This window comes from Mustelus asterias, unplaced genomic scaffold, assembly GCF_964213995.1.
Source record: "Mustelus asterias unplaced genomic scaffold, sMusAst1.hap1.1 HAP1_SCAFFOLD_259, whole genome shotgun sequence".
NCBI classification, from domain to species: domain Eukaryota; kingdom Metazoa; phylum Chordata; class Chondrichthyes; order Carcharhiniformes; family Triakidae; genus Mustelus; species Mustelus asterias.
The window spans coordinates 551182-571346 of NW_027590225.1; the positions used below are offsets into that span (position 1 = coordinate 551182).

At 49.4% G+C, this 20165-nt stretch overlaps 1 protein-coding gene across 1 annotated transcript in view; it reads right to left on the reverse strand.

Moving 5' to 3' along the window:
* The window catches only part of LOC144485982 (cytosolic 5'-nucleotidase 1A-like), an 81535-nt gene that overhangs the window by 13751 nt on the left and 47619 nt on the right, over positions 1-20165 (reverse strand). Inside the window, exon 2 of the mRNA XM_078204080.1 lies at positions 1790-1974. Within this exon, the coding sequence (XP_078060206.1) occupies positions 1790-1974 (185 nt within the window). The remainder of the gene's footprint in view (positions 1-1789; positions 1975-20165) is intronic.

Below are 20165 nucleotides of genomic sequence, written 5' to 3' on the forward strand. Positions count from 1 at the left end.
GAGCGTTCACACCCGGTGTAGGGAGCGTTCACACCCGGTGTAGGGAGCGTTCACACCCGGTGTAGGGAGCGTTCACACTCGGTGTAGGGAGCGTTCACACTCGGTGTAGGGAGCGTTCACACTCGGTGTAGGGAGCGTTCACACCCGGTGTAGGGAGCGTTCACACTCGGTGTAGGGAGCGTTCACACTCGGTGTAGGGAGCGTTCACACTCGGTGTAGGGAGCATCCACACCCGGTGTAGGGAGCGTTCACACTCGGTGTAGGGAGCGTTCACACCCGGTGTAGGGAGCGTTCACACTCGGTGTAGGGAGCGTCCACACTCGGTGTAGGGAGCGTCCACACTCGGTGTAGGGAGCGTTCACACTCGGTGTAGGGAGCGTTCACACTCGGTGTAGGGAGCGTCCACACCCGGTGTAGGCAGTGTTCACACTCGGTGTAGGGAGTGTTCACACCCGGTGTAGGGAGCGTTCACACCCGGTGTAGGGAGCGTCCACACTCGGTGTAGGGAGCGTTCACACCCGGTGTAGGGAGCGTTCACACTCGGTGTAGGGAGCGTTCACACTCGGTGTAGGCAGTGTTCACACCCGGTGTAGGGAGCGTTCACACTCGGTGTAGGGAGCGTCCACACTCGGTGTAGGGAGTGTTCACACTCGGTGTAGGGAGTGTTCACACCCGGTGTAGGGAGCGTCCACACTCGGTGTAGGGAGCGTCCACACCCGGTGTAGGGAGCGTCCACACCCAGTGTAGGGAGTGTTCACACCCGGTGTAGGGAGCGTTCACACCCGGTGTAGGGAGCGTCCACACTCGGTGTAGGGAGCGTCCACACCGGTGTAGGGAGCGTTCACACTCGGTGTAGGGAGCGTCCACACTCGGTGTAGGGAGCGTCCACACCCGGTGTAGGGAGTGTCCACACCCGGTGTAGGGAGCGTTAACACCCGGTGTAGGGAGCGTTCACACTCGGTGTAGGGAGCGTCCACACCCGGTGTAGGGAGCGTCCACACTCGGTGTAGGGAGCGTTCACACCCGGTGTAGGGAGCGTTCACACCCGGTGTAGGGAGCGTTCACACCCGGTGTAGGGAGCATTCACACCCGGTGTAGGGAGCGTTCACACTCGGTGTAGGGAGCGTTCACACCCGGTGTAGGGAGCGTTCACACTCGGTGTAGGGAGCGTTCACACCCGGTGTAGGGAGCGTTCACACCCGGTGTAGGGAGCGTTCACACTCGGTGTAGGGAGCGTTCACACTCGGTGTAGGGAGCGTCCACACCCGGTGTAGGGAGCGTTCACACTCGGTGTAGGGAGCGTTCACACCCGGTGTAGGGAGCGTTCACACCCGGTGTAGGGAGCGTCCACACTCGGTGTAGGGAGCGTTCACACCCGGTGTAGGGAGCGTTCACACCCGGTGTAGGGAGCATCCGCACCCGGTGTAGGGAGCGTCCGCACTCGGTGTGGGGAGCGTTCACACCCGGTGTAGGGAGCATCCACACCCGGTGTAGTGAGCGTTCACACTCGGTGTAGGGAGCGTTCACACCCGGTGTAGGGAGCGTTCACACCCGGTGTAGGGAGCGTTCACACCCGGTGTAGGGAGCGTCCACACCGGTTTAGGCGGAATCCATTTCTTTGTCATGGACAGTGTGATGAAGGAATCGTTGTGTTAGTGAAACAATCGATGTTGACAGGATGGCAAATCTGTCTGTACATTCCGTCAGTGTGAACTAGAGGCCACCTTCGGCCCCTTATTCTCCATACCTCACTGGTGCTGGGCACCCTTTATTCCAGAATGTTCCTTACCGTAGCTAATGGCTTGTTTTCATTGGTCTGCTCATGTTCAAAAAATTTATCTAAACCGTGTTTCTTGACGATCTGTTCAGATTCATCTGAGAAAAGGACTGCATCTCCATCGAAAGCCACCCTCAGCTGCCTCTCGGAAACAGTGAGGCCTGTATTGGGACTGAAGATCCTCGCAGCAGCAATCCCTGGGGAGGGGGAAAACTCAGTCAGTAACTTACACAGTGATCAGCACATCTGCAGCCGCAGCAGCCGGAAAAAGGGTAGGGTTCTGTGGCTGAATGTGGGATCCAACAGGGTACAGAGTGGTGTTCACTGTGTGTGGGGTGGGTTGCTGAAGATTGGTGTGTGGCGTGAGTTTCTTATACACTGTCAGTCTCTGGTGAATGGCTCGTTCTTCATTGGTTGTGAGAGAGTGACTTTCACTGTCAGTTGACTGCAAGTCTAAATGTGCCCTCGCTGGCATGTGTCACACTGCTATATGTATATATATATATATAACTGTGCTAGGCACACGTTATGCCAGGAATGCAGGCATGGTAAGTGGGGCAACAGGGATACAGGAAACATTCCTGTGCTTGTTGACCTACACGGGGCTGATAACACATTGATTGCAAATACTCATCTTCAGTTTAAATTGTATTGATGCTCCCTATCTCAGTAATGTCCTCCAGCACTACAACTCACTGCAATCTCAGTGCTCCAATAATGCTGGGCCTTGTACCTCTCCCACTTTCTTCCACCCACTATCAAGGGTCATTACCTCAGGCGCCTCCTTCGTAACCTATGGAATTCTCTCCTTAAACCTCTATTCACCTTTGAGTCACTGCAGGAAACTTGCCTCTCTCAGCAACCTTTTGGAAATGTCTCCTAATTGTGGCTCAATGTTAATTATTCTTTCTGCTCCTGTTGATCTAGTGATGCACCCTGGATTGTTAAAAACACTGGAACGGGAGTTTCTGTCCTCCCAAAACCCTAAAATCCCGCCCGAGGTCAACGGACCTTCCCATGTCCGCCCCTCGCCCGCTCTGATTCCTGTGGCAGGCAGGATGGTAAAATTCCGGCCCAGATATAAGTACAAGTTGTTGTTGTCACGGTTTAATTAATGTTTCTGCATTCCTTACATTAACTGCCAGATTTAGTACCAAGTCTAAATGTAAACCCTCCAATCCTGTCCAACATCTGAATGACAGAAGAGTTCAAACCATTCCTGTCGGACTAATTATTCAAGTGGAGATTGTCCAGGTCACTCCTATTCCACAGCCTATTATTGGAATCTGAAACCTTCCCTTCTGCACCATCTTTCCAGCCATTGAACGATCATTCCTGCACTGTTTGGTACTGGGAGCAACCCTCAGATTCTGGACCTCCAGCTGCTTAATATTTTTCCAGGCTGCTGGAAGGCTCTTTACAAAGCCCCAGTTCCACTGTTACCATGTCACTGGTTCCACTGAGAACATCATGATGTGGAGATGCCGGCGTTGGACTGGAGAACGCAGTCACAGGCATTCAGCCTTGGATCTTCAGGCAAGCGTTCTCCAAGGTGGCCTTCATGACACACGACAGCGTACAGTCGCTGAGCAGAAACCGATAGCCACGTTCCGCACACATGAGGACGGCCTAAACCGGGATGTTGGATTTATGTCACATTATCAGTAACCCCCACAGCTTGCCCCCTGGACTTGCAGAATCTCACCAGCTGTTCTGTCTGGAGACAATACACATCTCTTTAACCTGTGTTTAATGCTCCCTCCACCCACATTGTCTGTATCTTTAAGACCTGGCTGGCTGTAGGGATTCGCATTCTAATCAGTATTCTGTAACTTGATTTTGTGTCTCTGTGCACTGTTTGAGAGCACATTTCCACTCCATTTGACGAAGGAGCAGCGCTTTGAAAGCTTATGGGATTTGCTACCAAATAAACCTGTTGGACTTTAACCTGGTGTTGTGAGACTTCTTACTGTGTCCACTGAGAACCCCAAGTTCAGCCTTTCCCTCACCACCTCTCATCGAATCACGCAATGTAGGAGGAGGTTGTTAACGCATTGTGCCTCTGGAAAAGCAATCCATTTAGTCACACTTCCCTGCTCCTATTCCATATCTGTGCATTTTCACTCTTCAAGTATTTACTCAATTTTAAGAGATGTGACTCAATCGGATTCCACTTCTAGTTCAGGTGTTTAATAATTCCAAATCACAATTCCACGTTATGTAAAAAAAACATTTCCTTCATCTCACACTTTAGCTTTTGTCAATGACCTCGTTCTACTTCCGTCAACACTAACAGACTAAAATATCATATTATAGAGAGGCCTGTTTCTGTGAAGTAAACATTTTGCCCATTCTGTGTCAACGATCTCCATATAAGATCAACGCTGTGTCCCATTCCAAACCATTCCCCGATAGCCCGATAGTATTTTTACCATTCAAGACCGAATTTAATTTCCTTTTGAAAACCATGATTAAATCTGCCACCACCACAGTACATTCCAGATCCTAACCACTCGCTGTGTGAATCTGTTTCCACCACACTCTCAAACAGTGCATTCCAGATCCTAATCACTCGCTGTGTGAATCTGTCTCCACCACACTCTCAGACAATGCATTCTAGATCCTAACCCCTCGCTGTGTGAATCTGTCTCCACCACACGCTCAGACAGTGCATTCCAGATCCTAATCACTCGCTGTGTGAATCTGTCTCCACCACACTCTCAAACAGTGCAGTTTAGATCCTAACCCCTCGCTGTGTGAATCTGTCTCCACCACACGCTCAGACTGTGCATTCCAGATCCTAATCACTCGCTGTGTGAATCTGTCTCCAACACACTCTCAAACAGTGCATTCCAGATCCTAACCACTCGCTGTGTGAATCTGTCTCCACCACACGCTCAGACTGTGCATTCCAGATCCTAACCACTCGCTGTGTGAATCTGTCTCCAACAGACACTCAAACAGTGCATTCCAGATCCTAACCACTCGCTGTGTGAATCTGTCTCCACCACACTCTCAAACAGTGCATTCCAGATCCGAGCCACTCGCTGTGTGAATCTGTCTCCACCACACTCTCATACAGTGCATTCCAGATCTGAACCACTCGCTGTGTGAATCCGTTTCCACCACACTGTCAGACTGTCTTTTCCAGATCCTAACCACTCGCTGTGTGAATCTGTCTCCACCACACACTCAGACAGTGCATTCCAGACCCTAAACACACTCTGTGTGAATCTGTCTCCACCACACTCTCAGACAGTACACACCAGGTCCTAACCACTCACTGTATGAATGTGTTTTCACCACATTCTCAGATAGTGCATTCCAGGTCCTAACCACTCGCTGTGGGAATGTGTTTCCACCACACTCTCAGACTGTATATTCCAGATCCTAACCACTCGCTGTGTGAATCTACCTCCACCGCATTCTCACACAGTACGTTCCAGATCCTAACCACTTGCTGTGTGAATCGGTCTCCACAACACTCTCAGGCAGTGCATTCCAGATCCCAATAACGCGCTGTGTGAATCTGTCTCCAGCACACTCTCAGACAGTGCATTCCAGATCCTAATAAAGCGCTGTGTGAATCTGTCTCCACCACACTCTCAGACAGTGCATTCCAGATCCTAACCACTCACTGTGGGAATTTGTCTCCACCACAGTCAGACAGTGCATTCCAGATCCTAACCACTTACTGTGTGAATCGGTCTCCACCACACTCTCAGACAGTGCATTCCAGATCCGAGCCACTCGCTGTGTGAATCTGTCTCCACCACACTCAGACAGTGCATAGAACATAGAACATAGAACATTACAGCGCAGAACAGGCCCTTCGGCCCACGATGTTGCACCGACCAGTTAAAAAAAAACTGTGACCCTCCAACCTAAACCAATTTCTTTTCGTCCATGAACCTATCTACGGATCTCTTAAACGCCCCCAAACTAGGCGCATTTACTACTGATGCTGGCAGGGCATTCCAATCCCTCACCACCCTCTGGGTAAAGAACCTACCCCTGACATCGGTTCTATAACTACCCCCCCTCAATTTAAAGCCATGCCCCCTCGTGCTGGATTTCTCCATCAGAGGAAAAAGGCTATCACTATCCACCCTATCTAAACCTCTAATCATCTTATATGTTTCAATAAGATCCCCTCTTAGCCGCCGCCTTTCCAGCGAAAACAATCCCAAATCCCTCAGCCTCTCCTCATAGGATCTCCCCTCCATACCAGGCAACATCCTGGTAAACCTCCTCTGCACCCTCTCCAAAGCCTCCACATCCTTCCTGTAATGTGGGGACCAGAACTGCACACAGTACTCCAAGTGCGGCCGCACCAGAGTTGTGTACAGTTGCAACATAACGCTACGACTCCTAAATTCAATCCCCCTACCAATAAACGCCAAGACACCATATGCCTTCTTAACAACCTTATCTACTTGATTCCCAACTTTCAGGGATCTATGCACACATACACCTAGATCCCTCTGCTCCTCCACACTATTCAAAGTCCTCCCGTTAGCCCTATACTCAACACATCTGTTATTCCTACCAAAGTGAATTACCTCACACTTCTCCGCATTAAACTCCATCCGCCACCTCTCGGCCCAACTTTGCAACCTGTCTAAGTCTTCCTGCAAACTACGACACCCTTCCTCACTGTCTACCACACCACCGACTTTGGTGTCATCAGCAAATTTGCTAATCCACCCAACTATACCCTCATCCAGATCATTAATAAATATTACAAACAGCAGTGGCCCCAAAACAGATCCCTGAGGTACACCACTTGTAACCGCACTCCATGATGAATATTTACTATCAACCACCACCCTCTGTTTCCTATCCGCTAGCCAATTCCTGATCCAATTTCCTAGATCACCCCCAATCCCATACATCTGCATTTTCTGCAGAAGCCTACCATGGTGAACCTTATCAAACGCCTTACTAAAATCCATATATACCACGTCCACTGCCTTGCCCCCATCCACCTCCTTGGTCACTTTCTCAAAAAACTCAATAAGGTTAGTAAGGCACGACCTACCTGCCACAAAACCATGCTGACTATCACCTATCAATTCATTACTCTCCAAATAACTATAAATCCTATCCCTTATAATTTTTTCCAACATCTTGCCGACAACAGAAGTGAGACTCACCGGTCTATAATTCCCGGGGAAGTCTCTGTTCCCCTTCTTAAACAATGGGACAACATTCGCTAACCTCCAATCTTCTGGTACTATACCAGAGGCCAACGACGACCTGAAGATCAGAGCCAGAGGCTCTGCAATCACTTCTCTTGCCTCCCAGAGAATCCTTGGATAAATCCCATCCGGACCAGGGGATTTATCTATTTTCAGACCCTCCAGAATATCCTGCACATCCTCCTTATCAACTGTAATACTGTCTATTCTACTCCCTTGCAACCCAGTGTCCTCCTCAGCTATATTCATGTCCCCTTGCGTGAACACCGAAGAGAAATATTGGTTCAATGCTTCACCAATCTCCTCCGGTTCCACACATAACTTCCCTCTGCCATCTATAACTGGCCCTAAACTTGCCCTAACCAACCTTCTGTTCTTGACATACCTATAGAACGCCTTAGGATTCTCTTTAACCCTATCCGCCAAAGTCTTCTCATGTCCCCTTTTAGCCCTTCTAAGCTCGCTCTTCAACTCCCTCTTAGCCAATCTAAAGCTTTCTAGTGCACTACCCGAGTGCTCACGTCTCATCCGAACATAAGCCTCCTTTTTCTTTTTAACCAACAAAGAAACTTTTTTGGTGCACCACGGTTCCCTAGCCCTACCAATTCCTCCTTGCCTGACAGGGACATACCTATCACAGACTCGCAGTAGCTGCTCCTTGAAAAAACTCCACATGTCGGACGTTCCCAGTCCCTGTAATCTCCTAGTCCAACCTATGTTTCCTAATTCTCTCCTAATAGCCTCATAATTACCCTTCCCCCAGCTAAAACCACTGGTCCGAGGTTCATGCCTATCCCTTTCCATCACTAAGGTGAACGTAACCGAATTGTGGTCACTATCACCAAAATGCACACCAACTTCCAAGTCTAGCACCTGGTCTGGCTCATTTCCCAGCACCAGATCCAATATAGCCTCACCTCTAGTTGGCCTGTCTACATACTGAGTCAAAAAACCTTCCTGCACGCTTTGAACAAAAACTGACCCCTCTAACGAGCTAGAGCTATAACAATTCCAGTCAATATTAGTCAAGTTAAAATCCCCCATAACAATTGCCCTATTACTTTCACTCCTAAGCAGGATTGACTCCGCAATCCTTTCCTCAACCTCTCTAGAACTTTTAGGAGGTCTATAAAAGACTCCCAACAGGGTGACCTCTCCTCTCCTATTTCTAATCTCCGCCCATACTACCTCAACAGATAAGTCCTCATCAAACCTCCTCTCTGACACTGTGATACAATCTCTGACCAATAATGCTACCCCTCCCCCTCTTCTACCTCCTTCCCTACTTCGACTAAAACATTTGAACCCCGGGACCTGCAGCATCCATTCCTGCCCCTGCTCTATCCATGTCTCTGAAATAGCCACAACATCGAAGTCCCAGGTACTGATCCACGCTGCAAGTTCACCCACTTTATTGCGAATACTCCTGGCATTGAAGTATACACATTTCAAACCCTGCTCCACCCCACCTCTGCAATGCCGTGCATTGCAGTCCCCATCCATGCATCCCTCACTTTCAGCCCCACTACTCAGGATCCCTCCCCCCCCCCGAATCAGTTTAAACCTCCCTGCATGGCCTTAGCAAATTTACCCCCCAGGATATTGGTCCCCTTCTGATTAAGGTGTAGACCATCCTTCTCATAGAGGTCACACCTTCCCCAGTACGAGCCCCAATTGCTTAAGTACCTGAACCCCTCCCTCCTGCACCATCCCCTCAGCCATGAATTCAAACCTTCCCTCTCCCTATTCCTCTCTAAACTATCCCGTGGTACAGGCAAGAGTCCAGAGATAACCACTCTGTCAGTCTTGGCCTTTAGTTTCCACCCCAACTCCATAAATCCCTGCCTAATATCCCCTTCCCCTATCCTCCCTATGTCGTGTGTCCCCACATGTACAATAACTTGTGGTTTATCTCCCTCCCCCCTAAGAGTCCTGAATACCCTGTCAGACACATCCCGGACCCCAGCCCCTGGTAGGCAACACACCAACCCTGAGTCCCTACCTTTAGTTCCGACCCTCCTATCTGTCCCCTTAATTGTGGAGTCCCCAATCACAAGGCCCAGTCTTTTACAGCCCCTAACCACCTGAGCTTTCTCACTCGGCTCACCCCCAGAGATCTGCTCTCTATGCTCAGTTGATTCCTCCTCAACTGTAGCCTCCAGCACCGAAAACCTATTATGGAGGGGAACCGCCCCAGGGGATTGTCTTCCCGATTGCTTCTTACCCCTCCTCCTGGCATTGACCCAAGCCTCATTTCTAGGAGTTACTATTTCTCTATAACTCCTATCAACTTCCACCTCCGCCTCCCGAATTATGCGGAGTTCCTCTACCTCCCCTTCCAGCTCCTTTACACGCTCCTCCAGAAGCTGCAATCTAATGCACTTCTTACAACTAAAATCTCCTGAAACACTACTGGATTTCCTCACCACATACATCCCACAGGAGATGCAGCATACTGCCTGAACTGCCATCCCTGAAGCCATTACCAGCAAGAAAAAAAGAAAACAAAAAAAAAAAACTTCCCCACACTTCCCCAACTGTCACTCTCAACTGCAGCCCGAGCAGCACTCCCTCACTGAGACACCAGCATTTGAGATCCTAACCACTCGCTGTGTGAATCTGTCTCCACCACACTCTCAGACAGTGCATTCCAGATCCGAACCACTCGCTGTGTGAATCTGTCTCCACCACACACTCAGACAGTGCATTCCAGATCCTAACCACTCACTGTGTGAATCTGTCTCCACCACACTCTCACACAGTACATTCCAGATCCTAACCACTCACTGTGTGAATCTGTCTCCACCACACTCTCACACAGTACATTCCAGATCCTAACCACTCACTGTGTGAATCTGTCTCCACCACACTCTCAGACAGTGCATTCCAGATCCCAATAATGCGCTGTATGAATCTGTTTCCACCACACTCTCAGACAGTGCATTCCAGATCCTAACCACTCGCTGTGTGAATCTGTCTCCAACACACTCTCAAACAGTGCATTCCAGATCCTAACCACTCGCTGTGTGAATCTGTCTCCAACACACTCTCAAACAGTGCATTCCAGATCCTAACCACTCGCTGTGTGAATCTGTCTCCAACACACACTCAGACAGTGCATTCCAGATCCTAACCACTCACTGTGTGAATCTGTCTCCACCACACTCTCAGACAGTGCATTCCAGATCCTAACCACTCACTGTGTGAATCTGTCTCCACCACACTCTCAGACAGTGCATTCCAGATCCTAACCACTCACTGTGTGAATCTGTCTCCACCACACTCTCAGACAGTGCATTCCAGATCCTAACCACTCACTGTGGGAATCTGTCTCCACCACAGTCAGACAGTGCATTCCAGATCCTAACCACTTGCTGTGTGAATCGGTCTCCACCACACTCTCAGACAGTGCATTCCAGATCCGAGCCACTCGCTGTGTGAATCTGTCTCCAACACACTCTCAGACAGTACATTCCAGATCCTAACCACTCACTGTGTGAATCTGTCTCCAACACACTCTCAAACAGCGCATTCCAGATCCTAACCACACTCTGTGTGAATCTGTCTCCACCACACTCTCAGAAAGTACACTCCAGGTCCTAACCACTCGCTGTGTGAATCTGTCTCCACCACACACTCAGACAGTGCATTCCAGATCCTAACCACTCGCTGTGTGAATCTGTCTCCACCACACACTCAGACAGTGCATTCCAGATCCTAACCACTCGCTGTGTCAATCTGTCTACACCACACACTCAGACAGTGCATTCCAGATCCTAACCACTCACTGTGTGAATCTGTCTCCACCACACTCTCCGACAGTGTATTCCAGATCCTTATCACTCGCTGTGTGAATCTGTCTCCAACACACTCTCAAACAGTGCATTCCAGATCCTAACCACTCGCTGTGTGAATCTGTCTCCAACACACACTCAGACAGTGCATTCCAGATCCTAACCACTCACTGTGTGAATCTGTCTCCACCACACTCTCCGACAGTGTATTCCAGATCCTAATCACTCGCTGTGTGAATCTGTCTCCAACACACTCTCAAACAGAGCATTCCAGATCCTAACCACTCGCTGTGTGAATCTGTCTCCAACACACTCTCAAACAGTGCATTCCAGATCCGAGCCACTCGCTGTGTGAATCTGTCTCCACCACACTCTCAAACAGTGCATTCCAGATCCGAGCCACTCGCTGTGTGAATCTGTCTCCACCACACTCTCAAACAGTGCATTCCAGATCCGAGCCACTCGCTGTGTGAATCTGTCTCCACCACACTCTCAGACAGTGCATTCCAGATCCGAACCACTCGCTGTGTGAATCCGTTTCCATCACACACTCAGACTGTCTTTTCCAGATCCTAACCACTCGCTGTGTGAACCTGTCTCCACCACACTCTCAAACAGTGCATTCCAGATCCGAGCCACTCGCTGTGTGAATCTGTCTCCACCACACTCTTAGACAGTGCATTCCAGATCCTAACCACTCGCTGTGTGAATCTGTCTCCACCACACACTCAGACAGTGCATTCCAGACCCTAAACACACTCTGTGTGAATCTGTCTCCACCACACTCTCAGACAGTACACACCAGGTCCTAACCACTCACTGTATGAATGTGTTTTCACCACATTCTCAGATAGTGCATTCCAGGTCCTAACCACTCGCTGTGGGAATGTGTTTCCACCACACTCTCAGACTGTATATTCCAGATCCTAACCACTCGCTGTGTGAATCTACCTCCACCGCATTCTCACACAGTACGTTCCAGATCCTAACCACTTGCTGTGTGAATCGGTCTCCACCACACTCTCAGACAGTGCATTCCAGATCCCAATAACGCGCTGTGTGAATCTGTCTCCACCACACTCTCAGACAGTGCATTCCAGATCCTAATAAAGCGCTGTGTGAATCTGTCTCCACCACACTCTCAGACAGTGCATTCCAGATCCTAACCACTCACTGTGTGAATCTGTCTCCACCACACTCTCAGACAGTGCATTCCAGATCCTAACCACTCACTGTGGGAATCTGTCTCCACCACAGTCAGACAGTGCATTCCAGATCCTAACCACTTGCTGTGTGAATCGGTCTCCACCACACTCTCAGACAGTGCATTCCAGATCCGAGCCACTCGCTGTGTGAATCTGTCTCCACCACACTCAGACAGTGCATTCCAGATCCTAACCACTCACTGTGTGAATCTGTCTCCACCACACTCTCAGACAGTGCATTCCAGATCCGAACCACTCGCTGTGTGAATCTGTCTCCACCACACACTCAGACAGTGCATTCCAGATCCTAACCACTCACTGTGTGAATCTGTCTCCACCACACTCTCACACAGTACATTCCAGATCCTAACCACTCACTGTGTGAATCTGTCTCCACCACACTCTCACACACTACATTCCAGATCCTAACCACTCACTGTGTGAATCTGTCTCCACCACACTCTCACACACTACATTCCAGATCCTAACCACTCACTGTGTGAATCTGTCTCCACCACACTCTCAGCCAGTGCATTCCAGTTCCCAATAATGCGCTGTATGAATCTGTTTCCACCACACTCTCAGACAGTGCATTCCAGATCCGAACCACTCGCTGTGTGAATCTGTCTCCAACACACTCTCAAACAGTGCATTCCAGATCCTAACCACTCGCTGTGTGAATCTGTCTCCACCACACTCTCAGACAGTGCATTCCAGATCCTAACCATCTCTGTGTGAATCTGTCTCCACCGCACGCTCAGACTGTGCATTCCAGATCCTAATCACTCGCTGTGTGAATCTGTCTCCACCACACTCTCAAACAGTGCATTCCAGATCCTAACCACTCGCTGTGTGAATCTGTCTCCAACACACTCTCAAACAGTGCATTCTAGATCCTAACCACTCGCTGTCTGAATCTGTCTCCAACACACTCTCAAACAGTGCATTCCAGATCCGAACCACTCGCTGTGTGAATCTGTCTCCACCACACTCTCAAACAGTGCATTCCAGATCCTAACCACTCGCTGTGTGAATCCGTTTACACCACACTCTCAGACTGTCTTTTCCAGATCCTAACCACTCGCTGTGTGAATCTGTCTCCACCACACTCTCAAACAGTGCATTCCAGATCCTAACCACTCGCTGTGTGAATCTGTCTCCACCACACTCTCAAACAGTGCATTCCAGTTCCCAATAATGCGCTGTATGAATCTGTTTCCACCACACTCTCAGACAGTGCATTCCAGATCCGAACCACTCGCTGTGTGAATCTGTCTCCAACACACTCTCAAACAGTGCATTCCAGCTCCTAACAACTCGCTGTGTGAATCTGTCTCCACCACACTCTCAGACAGTGCATTCCAGATCCGAACCATCACTGTGTGAATCTGTCTCCACCACACGCTCAGACTGTGCATTCCAGATCCTAATCACTCGCTGTGTGAATCTGTCTCCACCACACTCTCAGACAGTGCATTCCAGATCCGAACCACTCGCTGTGTGAATCCGTTTCCACCACACTCTCAGACTGTCTTTTCCAGATCCTAACCACTCGCTGTGTGAATCTGTCTCCACCACACGCTCAGACTGTGCATTCCAGATCCTAATCACTCGCTGTGTGAATCTGTCTCCACCACACTCTCCGACAGTGTATTCCAGATCCTAATCACTCGCTGTGTGAATCTGTCTCCAATACACTCTCAAACAGTGCATTCCAGATCCTAACCACTCGCTGTGTGAATCTGTCTCCAACACACACTCAGACAGTGCATTCCAGATCCTGACCACTCACTGTGTGAATCTGTCTCCACCACACTCTCCGACAGTGTATTCCAGATCCTAATCACTCGCTGTGTGAATCTGTCTCCAACACACTCTCAAACAGTGCATTCCAGATCCTAATCACTCGCTGTGTGAATCTGTCTCCACCACACTCTCAAACAGTGCATTCCAGATCCTAACCACTCGCTGTGTGAATCTGTCTCCAACACACTCTCAAACAGTGCATTCTAGATCCTAACCACTCGCTGTGTGAATCTGTCTCCAACACACTCTCAAACAGTGCATTCCAGATCCGAACCACTCACTGTCGGAATCTGTCTCCACCACACTCTCAGACAGTGCATTCCAGATCCGAACCACTCGCTGTGTGAATCCGTTTCCACCACACTCTCAGACTGTCCTTTCCAGATCCTAACCACTTGCTGTGTGAATCTGTCTCCACCACACGCTCAGACTGCATTCCAGATCCTAATCACTCGCTGTGTGAATCTGTCTCCACCACACTCTCAAACAGTGCATTCCAGATCCTAACCACTCGCTGTGTGAATCTGTCTCCAACACACTCTCAAATAGTGCATCCTAGATCCTAACCACTCGCTGTGTGAATCTGTCTCCAACACACTCTCAAACAGTGCATTCCAGATCCGAACCACTCACTGTCGGAATCTGTCTCCACCACACTCTCAGACAGTGCATTCCAGATCCGAACCACTCGCTGTGTGAATCCGTTTACACCACACTCTCAGACTGTCTTTTCCAGATCCTAACCACTCGCTGTGTGAATCTGTCTCCACCACACGCTCAGACTGTGCATTCCAGATCCTAATCACTCGCTGTGTGAATCTGTCTCCACCACACTCTCAAACAGTGCATTCCAGATCCTAACCACTCGCTGTGTGAATCTGTCTCCAACACACTCTCAAATAGTGCATTCTAGATCCTAACCACTCGCTGTGTGAATCTGTCTCCAACACACTCTCAAACAGTGCATTCCAGATTCGAACAACTCACTGTCGGAATCTGTCTCCACCACACTCTCAGACAGTGCATTCCAGATCCGAACCACTCGCTGTGTGAATCCGTTTCCATCACACTCTCAGACTGTCTTTTCCAGATCCTAACCACTCGCTGTGTGAATCTGTCTCCACCACACTCTCAAACAGTGCATTCCAGATCCTAACCACTCGCTGTGTGAATCTGTCTCCACCACACTCTCAAACAGTGCATTCCAGATCCGAGCCACTCGCTGTGTGAATCTGTCTCCACCACACTCTCAGACAGCGCATTCCACTTCCGAGCCACTCTCTGTGTGAATCTGTCTCCACCACACTCTCAGACAGTGCATTCCAGATCCGAGCCACTCGCTGTGTGAATCTGTCTCCACCACACCCTCAGACAGTGCATTCCAGATCCTAACCACTCGCTGTGTGAATCTGTCTCCACCACACTTTCAGACAGTGCATTCCAGATCCTAACCACTCGCTGTGTGAATCTGTCTCCACCACACTCTCAGACAGTACACACCAGGTCCTAACCACTCACTGTATGAATGTGTTTTCACCACATTCTCAGATAGTGCATTCCAGGTCCTAACCACTCACTGTGGGAATGTGTTTCCACCACACTCTCAGACTGTATATTCCAGATCCTAACCACTCGCTGTGTGAATCTACCTCCACTGCATTCTCACACAGTACGTTCCAGATCCTAACCACTCGCTGTGTGAATCTGTCTCCACCACACTCTCAGACAGTGCATTCCAGACACTAACCACTCGCTGTGTGAATAAGTTTTCACCACACTCTCAGACAGTACATTCCAGATCCTAACCACTTGCTGTGTAAATCTGTCTCCACCACACTTTCACACAGTGCATTCCAGATCCCAATAACGCCGTGTGTGAATCTGTCTCCACCACACTCTCAGACTGTATCTTCCAGACCCGAACCACTTACTGTGTCAATCTCTCCCCCCACACTCTCAGACTGTGTATTCCAGATCCTAACCTCTCGCTGCGTGAATCTGTCTTGACCACACTCTCAAACTATATTACAGATCCGAACTACTTGCTGTGTGAATCTGTTTTCACCACACTCTCAAACAGTGCATTCCAGATCCTAACCCCTCGCTGTGTGAATCTGCCTCCCCCACACTCTCAGACAGTACATTCCAGATCCTAACCACTCACTGTGTGAATCTGTCTCCACCACACACTCAGACAGTGCATTCCAGATCCTAACCACTCGCTGTGTGAATCTGTCTCCACCACACACTCAGACAGTGCATTCCAGATCCTAACCACTCACTGTGGGAATCTGTCTCCACCACAGTCAGACAGTGCATTCCAGATCCTAACCACTTGCTGTGTGAATCGGTCTCCACCACACTCTCAGACAGTGCATTCCAGATCCGAGCCACTCGCTGTGTGAATCTGTCTCCACCACACTCAGACAGTGCATTCGAGATCCTAACCACTCGCTGTGTGAATCTGTCTCCACCACACTCTCAGACAGTGCATTCCAGATCCTAACCACTCACTGTGTGAATCTGTCTCCACCACACTCTCAGACAGTGCATTCCAGATCCGAACCACTCGCTGTGTGAATCTGTCTCCACCACACACTCAGACAGTGCATTCCAGATCCTAACCACTCACTGTGTGAATCTGTCTCCACCACACTCTCAGACAGTACATTCCAGATCCTAACGACTCACTGTGTGAATCTGTCTCCACCACACTCTCACACAGTACATTCCAGATCCTAACCACTCACTGTGTGAATCTGTCTCCACCACACTCTCACACAGTACATTCCAGATCCTAACCACTCACTGTGTGAATCTGTCTCCACCACACTCTCAGACAGTGCATTCCAGTTCCCAATAATGCGCTGTGTGAATCTGTCTCCACCACACACTCAGACAGTGCATTCCAGATCCTAACCACTCACTGTGTGAATCTGTCTCCACCACACTCTCAGACAGTACATTCCAGATCCTAACGACTCACTGTGTGAATCTGTCTCCACCACACTCTCACACAGTGCATTCCAGATCCTAACCATCTCTGTGTGAATCTGTCTCCACCACACGCTCAGACTGTGTATTCCAGATCCTAATCACTCGCTGTGTGAATCTGTCTCCACCACACTCTCAAACAGTGCATTCCAGATCCTAACCACTCGCTGTGTGAATCTGTCTCCAACACACTCTCAAACAGTGCATTCTAGATCCTAACCACTCGCTGTGTGAATCTGTCTCCAACACACTCTCAAACAGTGCATTCCAGATCCGAACCACTCACTGTCGGAATCTGTCTCCACCACACTCTCAGACAGTGCATTCCAGATCCGAACCACTCGCTGTGTGAATCCGTTTCCACCACACTCTCAGACTGTCTTTTCCAGATCCTAACCACTCGCTGTGTGAATCTGTCTCCACCACACGCTCAGACTGTGCATTCCAGATCCTAATCACTCGCTGTGTGAATCTGTCTACACCACACTCTCCGACAGTGTATTCCAGATCCTAATCACTCGCTGTGTGAATCTGTCTCCAACACACTCTCAAACAGTGCATTCCAGATCCTAACCACTCGCTGTGTCAATCTGTCTCCAACACACTCTCAGACAGTGCATTCCAGATCCTAACCACTCACTGTGTGAATCTGTCTCCACCACACTCTCCGACAGTGTATTCCAGATCCTAATCACTCGCTGTGTGAATCTGTCTCCAACACACTCTCAAACAGTGCATTCCAGATCCTAATCACTCGCTGTGTGAATCTGTCTCCACCACACTCTCAAACAGTGCATTCCAGATCCTAACCACTCGCTGTGTGAATCTGTCTCCAACACACTCTCAAACAGTGCATTCTAGATCCTAACCACTCGCTGTGTTAATCTGTCTCCAACACACTCTCAAACAGTGCATTCCAGATCCGAACCACTCACTGTCGGAATCTGTCTCCACCACACTCTCAGACAGTGCATTCCAGATCCGAACCACTCGCTGTGTGAATCCGTTTCCACCACACTCTCAGACTGTCCTTTCCAGATCCTAACCACTTGCTGTGTGAATCTGTCTCCACCACACGCTCAGACTGCATTCCAGATCCTAATCACTCGCTGTGTGAATCTGTCTCCACCACACTCTCAAACAGTGCATTCCAGATCCTAACCACTCGCTGTGTGAATCTGTCTCCAACACACTCTCAAATAGTGCATCCTAGATCCTAACCACTCGCTGTGTGAATCTGTCTCCAACACACTCTCAAACAGTGCATTCCAGATCCGAACCACTCACTGTCGGAATCTGTCTCCACCACACTCTCAGACAGTGCATTCCAGATCCGAACCACTCGCTGTGTGAATCCGTTTCCACCACACTCTCAGACTGTCTTTTCCAGATCCTAACCACTCGCTGTGTGAATCTGTCTCCACCACACGCTCAGACTGTGCATTCCAGATCCTAATCACTCGCTGTGTGAATCTGTCTCCACCACACTCTCAAACAGTGCATTCCAGATCCTAACCACTCGCTGTGTGAATCTGTCTCCAACACACTCTCAAATAGTGCATTCTAGATCCTAACCACTCGCTGTGTGAATCTGTCTCCAACACACTCTCAAACAGTGCATTCCAGATTCGAACAACTCACTGTCGGAATCTGTCTCCACCACACTCTCAGACAGTGCATTCCAGATCCGAACCACTCGCTGTGTGAATCCGTTTCCATCACACTCTCAGACTGTCTTTTCCAGATCCTAACCACTCGCTGTGTGAATCTGTCTCCACCACACTCTCAAACAGTGCATTCCAGATCCGAGCCACTCGCTGTGTGAATCTGTCTCCACCACACTCTCAGACAGCGCATTCCACTTCCGAGCCACTCTCTGTGTGAATCTGTCTCCACCACACTCTCAGACAGTGCATTCCAGATCCGAGCCACTCGCTGTGTGAATCTGTCTCCACCACACCCTCAGACAGTGCATTCCAGATCCTAACCACTCGCTGTGTGAATCTGTCTCCACCACACTTTCAGACAGTGCATTCCAGATCCTAACCACTCGCTGTGTGAATCTGTCTCCACCACACTCTCAGACAGTACACACCAGGTCCTAACCACTCACTGTATGAATGTGTTTTCACCACATTCTCAGATAGTGCATTCCAGGTCCTAACCACTCACTGTGGGAATGTGTTTCCACCACACTCTCAGACTGTATATTCCAGATCCTAACCACTCGCTGTGTGAATCTACCTCCACTGCATTCTCACACAGTACGTTCCAGATCCTAACCACTCGCTGTGTGAATCTGTCTCCACCACACTCTCAGACAGTGCATTCCAGACACTAACCACTCGCTGTGTGAATAAGTTTTCACCACACTCTCAGACAGTACATTCCAGATCCTAACCACTTGCTGTGTAAATCTGTCTCCACCACACTTTCACACAGTGCATTCCAGATCCCAATAACGCCGTGTGTGAATCTGTCTCCACCACACTCTCAGACTGTATATTCCAGACCCGAACCACTTACTGTGTCAATCTCTCCCCCCACACTCTCAGACTGTGTATTCCAGATCCTAACCTCTCGCTGCGTGAATCTGTCTTGACCACACTCTCAAACTATATTACAGATCCGAACTACTTGCTGTGTGAATCTGTTTTCACCACACTCTCAAACAGTGCATTCCAGATCCTAACCCCTCGCTGTGTGAATCTGCCTCCCCCACACTCTCAGACAGTACATTCCAGATCCTAACCACTCACTGTGTGAATCTGTCTCCACCACACACTCAGACAGTGCATTCCAGATCCTAACCACTCGCTGTGTGAATCTGTCTCCACCACACACTCAGACAGTGCATTCCAGATCCTAACCACTCACTGTGGGAATCTGTCTCCACCACAGTCAGACAGTGCATTCCAGATCCTAACCACTTGCTGTGTGAATCGGTCTCCACCACACTCTCAGACAGTGCATTCCAGATCCGAGCCACTCGCTGTGTGAATCTGTCTCCACCACACTCAGACAGTGCATTCGAGATCCTAACCACTCGCTGTGTGAATCTGTCTCCACCACACTCTCAGACAGTGCATTCCAGATCCTAACCACTCACTGTGTGAATCTGTCTCCACCACACTCTCAGACAGTGCATTCCAGATCCGAACCACTCGCTGTGTGAATCTGTCTCCACCACACACTCAGACAGTGCATTCCAGATCCTAACCACTCACTGTGTGAATCTGTCTCCACCACACTCTCAGACAGTACATTCCAGATCCTAACGACTCACTGTGTGAATCTGTCTCCACCACACTCTCACACAGTACATTCCAGATCCTAACCACTCACTGTGTGAATCTGTCTCCACCACACTCTCACACAGTACATTCCA